This window comes from Scyliorhinus canicula, chromosome 4 (assembly GCF_902713615.1).
Source record: "Scyliorhinus canicula chromosome 4, sScyCan1.1, whole genome shotgun sequence".
Lineage (NCBI taxonomy): Eukaryota > Metazoa > Chordata > Chondrichthyes > Carcharhiniformes > Scyliorhinidae > Scyliorhinus > Scyliorhinus canicula.
In genome coordinates this window covers 132,696,562-132,709,682 of record NC_052149.1, presented here as the reverse complement: position 1 = coordinate 132,709,682, position 13,121 = coordinate 132,696,562, and the positions used below count along the sequence as shown (strand labels likewise).

Here is a 13,121-nt window from a genome sequence, read left to right as displayed (position 1 = left end):
TTTTCCTTCTATCCGGCGTTTTTACCACATAATTCACCTCACTTAATTTCCTTTCAATCTGATAAGGTCCACAAAACCTTGCTTTTAAAGGTTCACCTACCACTGGTAACAATACGAAAACGTTATCTCCACAGGCAAAACTACGAACTTTGGATTTGTTATCCACTACCCGCATCATCACATGTTGTGCGCCTTTTAAATGCTGTCTAGCCAATTCACCTGCTCTATTTAATTGTTCCCCAAAATTTGACACTTAATCCAATAATGTAAGTTCCGACTGCTCATTCACCAATTTTTCCTTGATCAATTTAAGTGGTCCTCTTACCTCATGACCAAAAATTTGTTCAAAAGGACTGAATTTGGTTGACTCATTAGGTGCATCCATAATTGCAAACTGTACGATTGGAATTCCTTTATCCCAATCCTTTGGATAATCTTGATAATAAGCCCTTAACATTGTCTTTACTGTCCTTTCTAATGCTCCCTCCGATTCTGGATGGTACGCAGTTGATTTAAATTGTTTTATTCCTCAGCTATCCACAACTTCTTTGAATAACTTTGAGGTAAAATTTGATCCTTGATCCAATTGATTTCTGTGGGTAATCCATATCTGGTAAAGAATTTAAGTAACTCGTCCACAATCATTTTAGCTGTAATATTACGTACTTGAATGGCCTCTGGAAACCTAGTAGACACATCCATTACAGTCAAAAGATATTGATTCCCACTTTTCGTTTTAGGAAGCGGTCCTACACAATCAATTCGGACCTTTGTAAAAGGTTCCTCAAATGCTGGAATGCGTATTAAGGGCACTGGTTTTATCACTGCTTGAGGTTTCCCTATCACTAGACATGTGTGGCATGATTGACAAAATTTAACTGCATCTTTATGTAGTCCAGGCCAATAAAAATGTTTTTGGATTTTACCTTCAGTTTTCCTTACTCCTATATGACCTCCCACTGGTACCTCATGTGCTACTCGCAACACCTCCTTTCCATACCCTACCGGCAATACTACTTGATGAACTTCTGCCTACTTTTCATGCCTGCATATGTAAAGGTCTCCATTTTCTTGTCAAGATATCACTTTTACGGTAATAACACTCTGGTATACACTCAGATTCCTCTTCTGTGAATGCTTTCTGATACATCCGGTTTATTTCTACATCTTTCTGTTGTAACTCTGCCAATTTTCCTGAACTGAAAATATCTGCCTCATCCTCCACCTGTTCCTTTCCAACCATCTGATAAAAAATCATTTCTCATAATGGCACTTCACCTTTATCTTCACTCTCTGATTTCTCCTTTTGTCTTAACCTGTGACTTTGCAACCTTGTTACGACAGAATCCGGAAAAGTCCCAGGATATTCATCCTTCAACACTTCAGTTGTCTGATTTTCCATTATCACTCCCACCTGCGATCCAGCTATATCATTACCCAAGATGAACTGTATTCCTGGACAAGATAGTTTCTCTATTATTCCTGCTTACCACTTCACCACTCTTCACTGGACTTTCCAAACTTACCTTATACAACGGAACACTATTCTTCTCACCCTGAATTCCACATATTACCACCTTTACTGGCAATATTCCTCCCAAACTACATAACTCCTCATCTCTTACCATCAAAGAATGACTAGCTCCCGTATCTCTTAAAATTGTGACTGCTTTACCTGCTCCTCCTGATGCACATGAGTAAACTTTACCCCACACAAGTAAATTCTTTAAAGAGATCTGGCACCTTCTTATCAATCGTGTCTTGATTAGGCTGTACATTCTCTTGCACCTCCTTCATTTCACTTGGGCTTTCCTTTACCACTTGAACAACCCCCACTGGCTTATCCTGTTTTACCATATTAGCCTTCCCAGTGCTTTTCTTCCACCAAAAGAACAAAGAACAAAGAAAAGAACAACACAGGAACAGGCCTTATGGCCATCCAAGCCGTGCCGACCATGCTGCCCGACGAAACTACAATCTTCTACACTTCCTGGGTCCATATCACTCTATTCCCATCCTACTCATGTACTTGTCAGGACGCCCATTAAATGTCACTATCGTCCCTGCTTCCACCACCTCCTCCGACGGTGAGTTCCAGGCACCCACTACCCTCTGTGTACAAAACTTGCCTCGTACATCTATTCTATACCTTGCCCCTCGCACCTTAAACCTGTGCCTCCTAGTAATTGTCCCCTCTACCCGGGGGAAAAGCCTCTGACTATCTACTCTGTCTATGCCCCTCATAATTTTTTAAACCTCTCTCAGGTCGCCCCTCAACTTCCGTCGTGCCAGTGAGAACAAACCGAGTTTATTCAACCGCTCCTCATAGCTAATGCCCTTCATACCAGGCAACATCTTGGTAAATCTCTTCTGCACCCTGTCTAAAGCCTCCACATCCTTCTCGTAGAGTGCCGACCAGAATTGAACACTATACTCCAAGTGTGGCCGAACTAAGGTTCTGTACAGCTGCAACATGACTTGCCAATTCTTATACTCAATGCCCCGGCCATTGAAGGCAAGCATGCCGTATGCTTTCTTGACTACCTTCTCCACCTGTGTTGCCCCTTTCAGTGACCTGTGAACCTGTTCACCTAGGTCTCTCTGACTGTCAATACTTTTGAGGGTTCTACCATTCACTGTATATTCCCTACCTGCATTTGACCTTCCATAATATATTACCTCACATTTGTCCGGATTAAACTCCATCTGCCATCTCTATGTCCAAGTCTCCAAACGATCTAAACATAAGAACATAAGAACTAGGAGCAGGAGTAGGCCATCTGGCCCCTCGAGCCTGCTCCACCATTCAATGAGATCATGGCTGATCTTTTGTGGACTCAGCTCCACTTTCCGGCCCGAACACCATAACCCTTAATCCCTTTCTTCTTCAAAAAGCTATCTATCTTTACCTTAAAAACATTTAATGAAGGAGCCTCAACTGCTTCACTGGGCAAGGAATTCGATAGATTCACAACCCTTTGGGTGAAGAAGTTCCTCCTAAACTCAGTCCTAAATCTACTTCCCCTTATTTTGAGGCTATGCCCCCTAGTTCTGCTTTCACCCGCCAGTGGAAACAACCTGCCCGCATCTATGCTATCTATTCCCTTCATAATTTTAAATGTTTCGATAAGATCCCCCCTCATCCTTCTAAATTCCAACGAGCACAGTCCCAGTCTACTCAACCTCTCTTCATAATCCAACCCCTTCAGCTCTGGAATTAACCTAGTGAATCTCCTCTGCACACCCTCCAGTGTCAGTATGTCCTTTCTCAAGTAAGGAGACCAAAACTGAACACAATACTCCAGGTGTGGCCTCACTAACACCTTATACAATTGCAACATAACCTCCCTAGTCTTAAACTCCATCCCTCTTGCAATGAAGGACAAAATTCCATTTACCTTATTAATCACCTGTTGCACCTGTAAACCAACTTTCTGTGACTTATGCACTAGCATACCCAGGTCTCTCTGCACAGCGGCATGCTTTAATATTTTATCGTTTAAATAATAATCCCGTTTGCTGTTACTCTTACCAAAATGGATAACCTCACATTTGTCAACATTGTATTCCATCTGCCAGACCCTCGCCCATTCACTTAACCTATCCAAATCCCTCTGCAGACTTCCAGTATCCTCTGCACTTTTCACTTTACCTCTCATCTTAGTGTCATCTGCAAACTTGGACACATTGCCCTTGGTCCCCAACTCCAAATCATCTATGTAAATTGTGAACAATTGTGGGCCCAACACGGATCCCTGAGGGACACCACTAGCTACTGATTGCCAACCAGAGAAATACCCATTAATCCCCACTCTTTGCTTTCTATTAATTAACCAATCCTCTATCCATGCTACTACGTTACCCTTAATGCCATGCATCTTTATGTCATGCAGCAACCTTTTGTGTGGCACCTTGTCAAAGGCTTTCTGGAAAACCAGATATACCACATCCATTGGCTCCCCATTATCTACTGCACTGGCAATGTCCTCAAAAAATTCCACTAAATTAGTTAGGCACGACCTGCCCTTTATGAACCCGTGCTGCATCTGCCCAATGGGACAATTTCTATCCAGATGCCTCGCTATTTCTTCCTTGATGATAGATTCCAGCATCTTCCCTACTACTGAAGTTAAGCTCACTGGCCTATAATTTCCTGCTCTCTGCCTCCCTCCTTTTTTAAACAGTGGTGTCACGTTTGCTAATTTCCAATCCACCGGGACCACCCCAGAGTCTAGTGAATTTTGGTAAATCATCATTAGTGCACCTGCAATTTCCCTAGCCATCTTTCTTTGCACTCTGGGATGCATTCCATCAGGGCCAGGAGACTTGTCTACCTTTAGCGCCATTAGCTTGCCCATCACTACCTCCTTAGTGATAAAAATTCTCTCAAGGCCCTCACCTGTCATAGCCTCATTTCTGTCAGTCGCTGGCATGTTATTTGTGTCTTCCACTGTGAAGACCGACCCAAAAAACCTGTTCAGTTCCTCAGCCATTTCCTCACATCCCTCACAGTTTATTAAAACTCCCTTCTCATCCTCTAAAGGACCAATATTTACCTAAGCCACTCTTTTTTGTTTTATACATTTGTAAAAACTTTTACTGTCTGTTTTTATATTCTGTGCAAGTTTACTCTCATACTCTACCTTACTCTTTATTATAGCTTTTTTAGTAGCTTTCTGTTGCCCCCTAAAGATTTCCCAGTCCTCTAGTCTCCCACCAATCTTTGCCACTAAATCCTGCTGTATCCTCTGACAGTCCTCATCGCTATCCGCAATTCCACCAACCTTTGTGTCGTCTGCAAACTTACTAATCAGCACCAGTTACATTTTCCTCCAAATCATTTATATATACTATGAACAGCAAAGGTCCCTGCGGAACACCACTTGTCACAGCCCTTCAATTAGAAAAGCACCCTTCCATTGCTACTCTCTGCCTTCTGTGACCTAGCCAGTTCTGTATCCACCTTGCCAGCTCACCCCTATCCCGTGTGACTACACGTTTTGTACCAGTCTACCAGGAGGGACCTTGTCAAAGGCCTTACTGAAGTCCATATAGACAACATCCACTGCCTGCCTGCAACAATCATCTTTGTGACCTCTTCGAAAAACTCTTGTCAAGTTAGTGAGACACGACCTCCCCTTCACAAAACCATGCTGCCTCTCACTAATACATCCATTTGCTTTCAAATGGGAGTAGATCCTGTCTCGAAGAATTCTCTCCAGTAAGGCTCACCAGCCTGTAGTTCCCTGGATTATCCTTGCTACCTTTCTTAAACAAAGGAACAACATTGGCAGCATGGTAGTATTGTGGATAGCACAATCGCTTCACAGCTCCAGGGTCCCAGGTTCGATTCCGGCTTGGGTCACTAGCTGTGCAGAGTCTGCACATCCTCCCCGTGTGTGTGTGGGTTTCCTCCGGGTGCTTCGGTTTCCTCCCACAGTCCAAAGATTTGCAAGTTAGTTGGATTGGACATGATAAATTGCCCTTAGTGTCCAAAATTTCCCTTAGTGTTGGGTGGGGTTACTGGGTTATGGGAATAGGGTGGAGGTGTTAACCTTGGGTAGGGTGCTCTTTCCAGGTGCCGGTGCAGACTCGATGGGTCGAATGGCCTCCTTCTGCACTGTAAATTCGATGATCTATTGGCTATTCTCCAGTCCTCCGGGACATCAGCTGAAGACAGCGAGGATCCAAAGATTTCTGTCAAGGCCTCAGCAATTTCCTCTCTAGCCTCCTTCAGTATTCAGATCGCATCAGGCCCTGGGGACTTACCTACCTTAATATTTTTCAAGACGCCCAACACTTTGTCTTTTTGGATCTGAATGTGACCCAGGCGATCTACACACTCTTCTCCAGACTCAACATCCACCAATTCCTTCTCTTTGGTGAATACTGATGCAAAGTATTCATTTAGTACCTTGCCCATTTCCTCTGGCTCCACACATAGATTCCCTTGCCTATCCTTCAGTCGGCCAACCCTTTCCCTGGCTACCCTCTTGCTTTTTATGTACATGTAAAAAGCCTTGGGATTTTCCTTAACCCTATTTGCCAATGACTTTTTGTGACCCCTTCTAGCCCTCCTGACTCCTTGCTTAGGTTCCTTCCTACCTTCCTTATATTCAACATAGGCTTCGTCTGTTCCAAGCCTTCTAGCCCTGACAAATGCCTCCTTTTTATTTTTAACGAGGCCTACAATATCTCTCGTTATCCAAGGTTCCCGAAATTTGCCATATTTATCCTCCTTCGCCACAGGAACATGCCGGTCCTGAATTCCTTTCAACTGACACTTGAAAGCCTCCCACATGTCAGATGTTGATTTACCCTCACACATCCGCCCCCAATCTATGTTCTTCAGTTCCCGCCTAATATTGTTATAACCAACACTATGACTTTACGTGGCCTAGTTTATTACAGTGAAAACATTTGAAACTTTTCATGTCTCTTCCACTCTCCTGGATTTCCTTTTTAATTTGAGGTACTCTCTCCTTATTATCTCCCATCAGATCACCTTTACCTTTACCACTTGAGTATTTCTCATGCCCCCAGTTTCTATCCCTCACAGGCTGAAACTGATGTCGTAAACCAAACTTTGAGTTATGAACTAATTCATAATCCTCTGCCATTTCTGCTGCTAATCTTGTAGTTTTAACCCTCTGCTCTTCCACATGATTCTCACTACATGAGGAATTGAATCTTTAAACTTCTCTAAAAGTATAATTTCTCTGAGAGCTTCAGACGGTTGGTCTATTTACAAAGCCCTCATCCACCTATCAAAATTACTCTATTTAATCCTTTCAAATTCCACCTATGTTTGACCAGGTTCTTTCCTTAAATTTCTGAACATTTGTCTTTTGGCATGATGTGGAGGTGCCAGCGTTGGGCTGGGCTGAGCACAGTAAGAAATCTTACAACACCAGGTTAAAGTCCAACAGGTTTGTTTCAAACATTAGCTTTTGGAGCACTGCCCCTTCCCAATCTCCTGAGAAAGCTTGTGTTTGAAGCAAACCTGTTGGACTTTACCCTGGTGTTGTAAGACTTCTTACTTTGTCTGTTGGCTTCAGGCTCAATTTCATATGCACCCAAGATAGATTTTTTCACCTCCTCATAGGTCTCAGATACCTCCTCTGATAATGATGCAAACACTTCTCTAGCTCTTCCTATCAACTTTGTTTGAATCTGTAATACCCACATCTCCTGTGGCCATTTAATTTGTTTAGCTAGCTTCTGAAATGAAATGAAAAAGGCCTCCTTCTCATCAAACCTTGGCAATATTTGGACATTCTTAAATCGATCCCCACCAAGCCTTCAACTAGGAAACTCTTTCGCTTCATCCTCATCACTATTCTCCAACTGTACGTTTTTCTTTCCATCCGCCAATCTTAACTGACTGTCATGTTTCATGGCCATTTTCCGAAGTTCAAACTCTCTCTCTCTTTCCGTGCCTTCTCTCTCTCATTTTCCTCTCTTCTCTCTCTCATTTTCCTCTCTACCTCTTTCTCTCTCTTTTTCTTTTTCCCAGATCTGTATTTCCCCTTCTCTTTCTTTTTGTTCTGCTCAGGCCATTCTTTCTTTTCTCCTTTCTTCTCTCTCCTTTTCTTTTTCCTCTCTACCTCTTTCTCTCTCTTTTTCTTTTTCCCTGATCTGTATCTCCCTTTCTCTTTTCGTTCTGCTCGGGCTCTTCTTTCTTTTTCTCTCATTTTGTATTCAAACTGCTTTAATTCTTTTGCTTGATTTGTAACTGAAGTTTTGCCATTTCTATTATGTCAGACTATATTTCAGGCAATTTTAAATGCTCAGCAACTGCCATAAGTATCTCATCTTTTCTTACCATGGCAGGTAATGTTTAATGTTTGGTATTTGCCAAATCTAACAGTCTGTTTTTAGTCTCTGTCATAAGGTACTGTATGTGACCATCTCCACTCCCAAAAACTTCTGAGCCTCTGCAAGAGCCATTGTCCACAACACACTCCCTACTTAAACTATAATACCACAACTGAAAAGCAACCACAATATGCTCACCCCTCACCGTCTTTAAGTTCGCAAAGCCAACCCAATAGATAGTCTTTTATCCTCCTCGAGCCCCCAATTTGTTATGGGCCGGGGTTTCGAGAACTCCAAAGTGTACCATGGAGATTATTTTACACACAACTTTTTCTACATTGTGGTATGGGGAGCACACGGCCGACTCTACAGGTGTCGTGCAGCAGAAATCAAAAAGTATTTTTTAAAGCAAGACAATGTTTATTCTATGAATTCTGAGAACCCTTTTTAAAACGTACACTGAACATCTTAGCAACCATCAATTTAAATACAACCCCCAAAGAATACAGCACTCTAACTAATCCTTAAACTTGCCTTTTAACATCCATAAGACAATAAAACTGTTTTAAAAGAAGCACACCAGGTTTAAATTCTCTACTGAGAGTAGTTATCATTCTGAATTTACCAAATGATCTAGAGATAGTCTTTAGATTGCAGAGAGAACAACGTTACACCTTCTTTGGCTGGCATAGCTCCAACACTAAAAACGAAACTAAAAAATACAGACACACCCAAGCTTTTCCGCAAAGCAAAACTAAAAAGCAGAGCCAGAGCTCAGCTCCACCCACACTCTGACATCACTGCAGCCACTTGAGCAAACATTTCTTAAAGTGACATTCCTGTGACACTATCCACAGTTATTCCATTTAATTCTGTTTCATAATCGATCACAGCCAACTCATGCCTCATCATCATAGTTTGCTTTTTTTAAATTCAGGACCCGAGTCTCAGAATCAAATACTTCACTCTCCACCTTGGTGAATAATTCTATAATATTACGAACGTTCATCCCCAAGGGATCTCGCACAACTATATTTTCAATGGTTCCGTTCTCATTACACAGTACCTGTTACAATCTGCTGCTTGGCTGAACAGATTAGTGCACCAGAGAATGTCTAGTTTTTGACGAGTTGAATTTTTATTGTTAAACATTGACGTGGGTCAGATAACGATATGAAAACTACAAAAATCTAACTAATAAATTACTACTATAAATTATCTACCATCTATTACAAATGTGACTATCCACTCTGAGGACTATCTCCAGACTCCTCCAGGTAACAGTGCCACATGGTTTTTCTTTACTGCCACCTGCTGGTTGGAGGTCGTATCTGTTAATATTTACATGACTGCTTATGCATATTATCATAGTACCCTGTTGAGGATAGCCTGTTGTCTAGTTGGTTCCCCAATGTATTGGTCCAGATAGCCAACCCGTAAACATTTCAGGAATTCCTCCTCCACTGTACTGTGACCAATTTGATTTGTCCAATCTGTATGGAGATTAAAATCCCCCATAATTAGAGATGTTCCTTTATCACATGGTTCCCTGATTTCCTGTTTAATTCCATTCCCAACATCACTACTACAGTTTGAGGGTCTATCCAACTCTCACAAAGTTTTTTGCCCCTTGGTGGTTTCTCAGTTTTACCCGGTTATATCATATGCATTTACATCTCTTTGCATGATTAGTTCATCCGCTTTATTGTGAATGCTCTGTGTGTTAACTTGTCTTTTTAACATTACTTTGTCTCGCTCACAATATTTTTCACTGTGGCGCTGTTTGAATCCGGCCCTTGGTTTCTCTGCCTATCACTTTTCTTATTCCCCTTTCTGTCCATTGTTTTTGTCCTTGTTTCTTCCTCTTTTGACTCTTTGTGTAGATTGCCATCCCACTGTCACCCCAGGCACTCTCGTAAATACTCCCCCTAGGACATCAGTATCAGTCCTGTCCAAGTGTAACACTTCCAGTTTATACTGGTCCCACCGCTCCCCAAAACCAGTTCCATTGCTCCAAGAATCTGAAACCCTCCCCCTCACACCACCTCATCAGCCACATATTCATCTAATACATCCTACTATTCCTACTCCAACTACCACGTGGCACTGGTAGTAATCCTGACATCACTACCTTTGAGCTCCGACTTCTCAACTTTCTTCCTAATACCCTATATTCTGCTTTTAGGACCGATGTTGTTTTGTACCAATTTGTACCTTGACCACTGGCTGTTCATTCTCCCCCTCCAGAATATACTGGAGCCGCTCCATGACATCCTTAACCCTAGTGCTAGGGAGACCAACATACCGTCCTTTACAATTGAATACTCAATAACTATTGCTTGCTCACGCTTGTTACTCCTCTCCCATGTAGCAGAGCCAACCATAGTGCAACAAATTTGGCTGTTGCTGCTTTCCCCTGAGATGTCATTTCCCTCAACTGTATCCAAAACGGTATATCTGTGTTGCCATAGGAGATTCCTGCACTGCCTGCCTAGCTCTGATGCTCTTCCTGGTGGTCACCCATATGTTTCCTGCCTGTGGAGTCAGAGGCTGCAATGTGACCACCTCTCTCTGTGCTACCACAACACGCTCCATGCTGAGTCATGGGTTTGGAAGGTGTCATGGGTTTGGAAGGTGATGCCTAAGCTCAGGAATGGCATCAGTTAATGGGAGTAGCTTTTCTCTGTCTGCCTAGTACAATCTTGTGGGCGGCACAATGGCACAGTGGTTAGCACTTCTGCCTCACAGTTCCAGGGTCCCGGGTTCAATTCCAGCCTTGGGTGACTGTCGGTGTGGAATTTGCACTTTCTCCCTGTATAGGTTTCCTCCGGGTGCTCCGGTTTCCTCCCACAGTCCAGAGATGTGCAGGGTAGGTGGATTGGCCATGATAAATTGCCCAAAAAGGTTAAGTGCGGGTACTGGTTTATGGGGACAGGGTGGAGGTCTGGGCTTAAGTAGGGTCCTCTTTCCAAGGGTCGGAGCAGACCCGATGGGCCGAATAGCCTCTCTCTGCACTGTAAATACTATGATTCTATGATTGTGCATCTCTATCAGATCTCTCCTTTACTCCAAGAACAATTCCAGCTTCTCCAACTAACCACAGAACTAAAATCCCCCCCATACTGGTAAATCTCCCTACGCACCCTCTCAGGTCCTTCACATCATTCTTAAAGTGAGGTGACCATGACTCTCGGTGGTTGTAAAAAAAGGATAAATACAAAACGCTGGTTGGGCAGTGACTATGATTTTTCAATGTTGCAGATGGGAACGGTTCGAGTACAGTCGAGAGCAGTGGTGATGGCAGTCGCTGCCTGAGGTTGAAGGGACAAATGAGATTCATGCCAGAATGGGAATCGATCATCTTTCTGGGCACACCAGTGTAAGATCTGATGGGAGAGAGGGAAGGGGGCGGGTCAGAGGGGAGGTGGCGTGAGAGAGTTGAGTGACTGAGACAGAGAGTAGTGGGTGAGGAAGAGGAGGGGCTTGGTAACAGCGGTAGGGATGAGACTGAAGGGATTGGGTGTATGATGGTGGGGAGGGGTGTGTGATGGTGGGGGGGTGTGTGGCAGTGGGGTGGAGGTGTATGATGGTGGGGAGAGGGCGTGTGATGGTGGGGAGGGGGCGTGTGACAGTGGGGAGGGGCGTGTGACTGGGGTGGAGGCGTATTGGTGGAGAGGGGATGTGTGATGGTGGGGAGGGGGTGTGTGATGGTGGGGTGTAGGCGTGTGACAGTGGGGAGGGGGTGTATGATGGTGGGGAGAGGGCGTGTGACTGGGGTGGAGGCGTATTGGTGGAGAGGGGGCGTGTGATGGTGGGGACGGGGTGTGTGATGGTGGGGTGTAGGCGTGTGACAGTGGGGAGGGGGTGTATGATGGTGGGGAGAGGGCGTGTGATGGTGGGGAGGGGGTGTGTGACAGTGGGGAGGGGGCGTGTGACTGGGGTGGAGGCGTATTGGTGGAGAGGGGATGTGTGATGGTGGGGAGGGGGTGTGTGATGGTGGGGTGTAGGCGTGTGACAGTGGGGAGGGGGTGTATGATGGTGGGGAGAGGGCGTGTGACAGTGGGGAGGAGGCGTATGACTGGGGAGGGGGTGTATGATGGTGGGGAGGGTGTGTGTGATGGTGGGGTGTAGGCGTGTGACAGTGGGGAGGGGGTGTATGACCGTGGGAAGGGGCGTGTGACAGTGGGGAGGGGGCGTGTGATGTTGGGGAGGGGGCGTGTGATGTTGGGGAGGGGGGCGTGTGATGGTGGGGAGGGGTCATGATGCAGGGGGAGGGGCATGACAGAGGGGATGCATGTGACAGAGGGGCACAGGACCGTGGGGAGGTTGCGTGACTGAGGGGGCATGGTTGACAGGAGGGGTTTTGACTCAGAGGGTGATGGGGATAGTGCCTGAGTGACGGAGTGATGGGGTTGAGTGACGCGGTGATGGGTTTGGGTTTGGTGATGGGAGAGATGGAGTTAGTTCTGGTGATGGGGTTGGGTTTGGTCACTGGGTGATGGCGTTGCATTTGGTGACGGGCTGACAGGGTTGGGTTTGGTGACGGGGTGACGGGTTTGGTGACGGGATGACGGGATGACGGGTTGGGTTTGGTGACGGGGTTGGGTTTGGTGACGGGGTTGGGTTTGGTGACGGGGTTGGGTTTGGTGACGGGGTTGGGTTTGATTGACGGGGTGACGGGGATGGGTTGGTGACGGGGATGGGTTTGGTGACGGGGATGGGTTTGGTGCCGGGGATGGGTTTGGTGCCGGGGATGGGTTTGGTGACGGGGATGGGTTTGGTGACGGGGATGGGTTTGGTGACGGGGTTGGGTTTGGTGACGGGGTTGGGTTTGGTGACGGGGTTGGGGTTTGGTGACGGGGTTGGGTTGGTGACGGGGTTGGGTTTTTTGACGGGGTTGGGTTTGGTGACGGGGTTGGGTTTGGTGACGGGGTTGGGTTTGGTGACGGGGTTGGTTTGGTGATGGGTTGGTTTGGTGACGGGGTTGGTTTGGTGACGGGGTTGGGTTTGGTGACGGGGTTGGGTTTTGGTGACGGGGTTGGGTTTGGGTGCGGGGGTTGGGTTTGGTGACGGGGTTGGGTTTGGTGACGGGGGTTGGGTTTGGTGACGGGGTTGGGTTGGTGACGGGGGTTGGGTTTGGTGACGGGTTGGGTTTGGTGACGGGGTTGGGTTTGGTGACGGGGTTGGGTTTGGTTTGGTGACGGGGTTGGGTTTGGTTTGGTGACGGGGTTGGGTTTGGTTTGGTGACGGGGTTGGGTTTGGTTTGGTGACGGGGTTGGGTTTGGTGACGGGGTGGGTTTGGT

The 13,121-nt window shown here is 45.6% G+C and overlaps 1 protein-coding gene across 1 annotated transcript in view; it reads left to right on the top strand.

The window, feature by feature from the left end:
* LOC119965012 (soluble guanylate cyclase 88E-like) overlaps nucleotides 1-13,121 on the top strand; it is a 678,135-nt gene that overhangs the window by 344,680 nt on the left and 320,334 nt on the right. Inside the window, exon 9 of the mRNA XM_038795212.1 lies at nucleotides 11,111-11,197. Coding sequence (XP_038651140.1) covers nucleotides 11,111-11,197 — 87 coding nt within the window. The remainder of the gene's footprint in view (nucleotides 1-11,110; nucleotides 11,198-13,121) is intronic.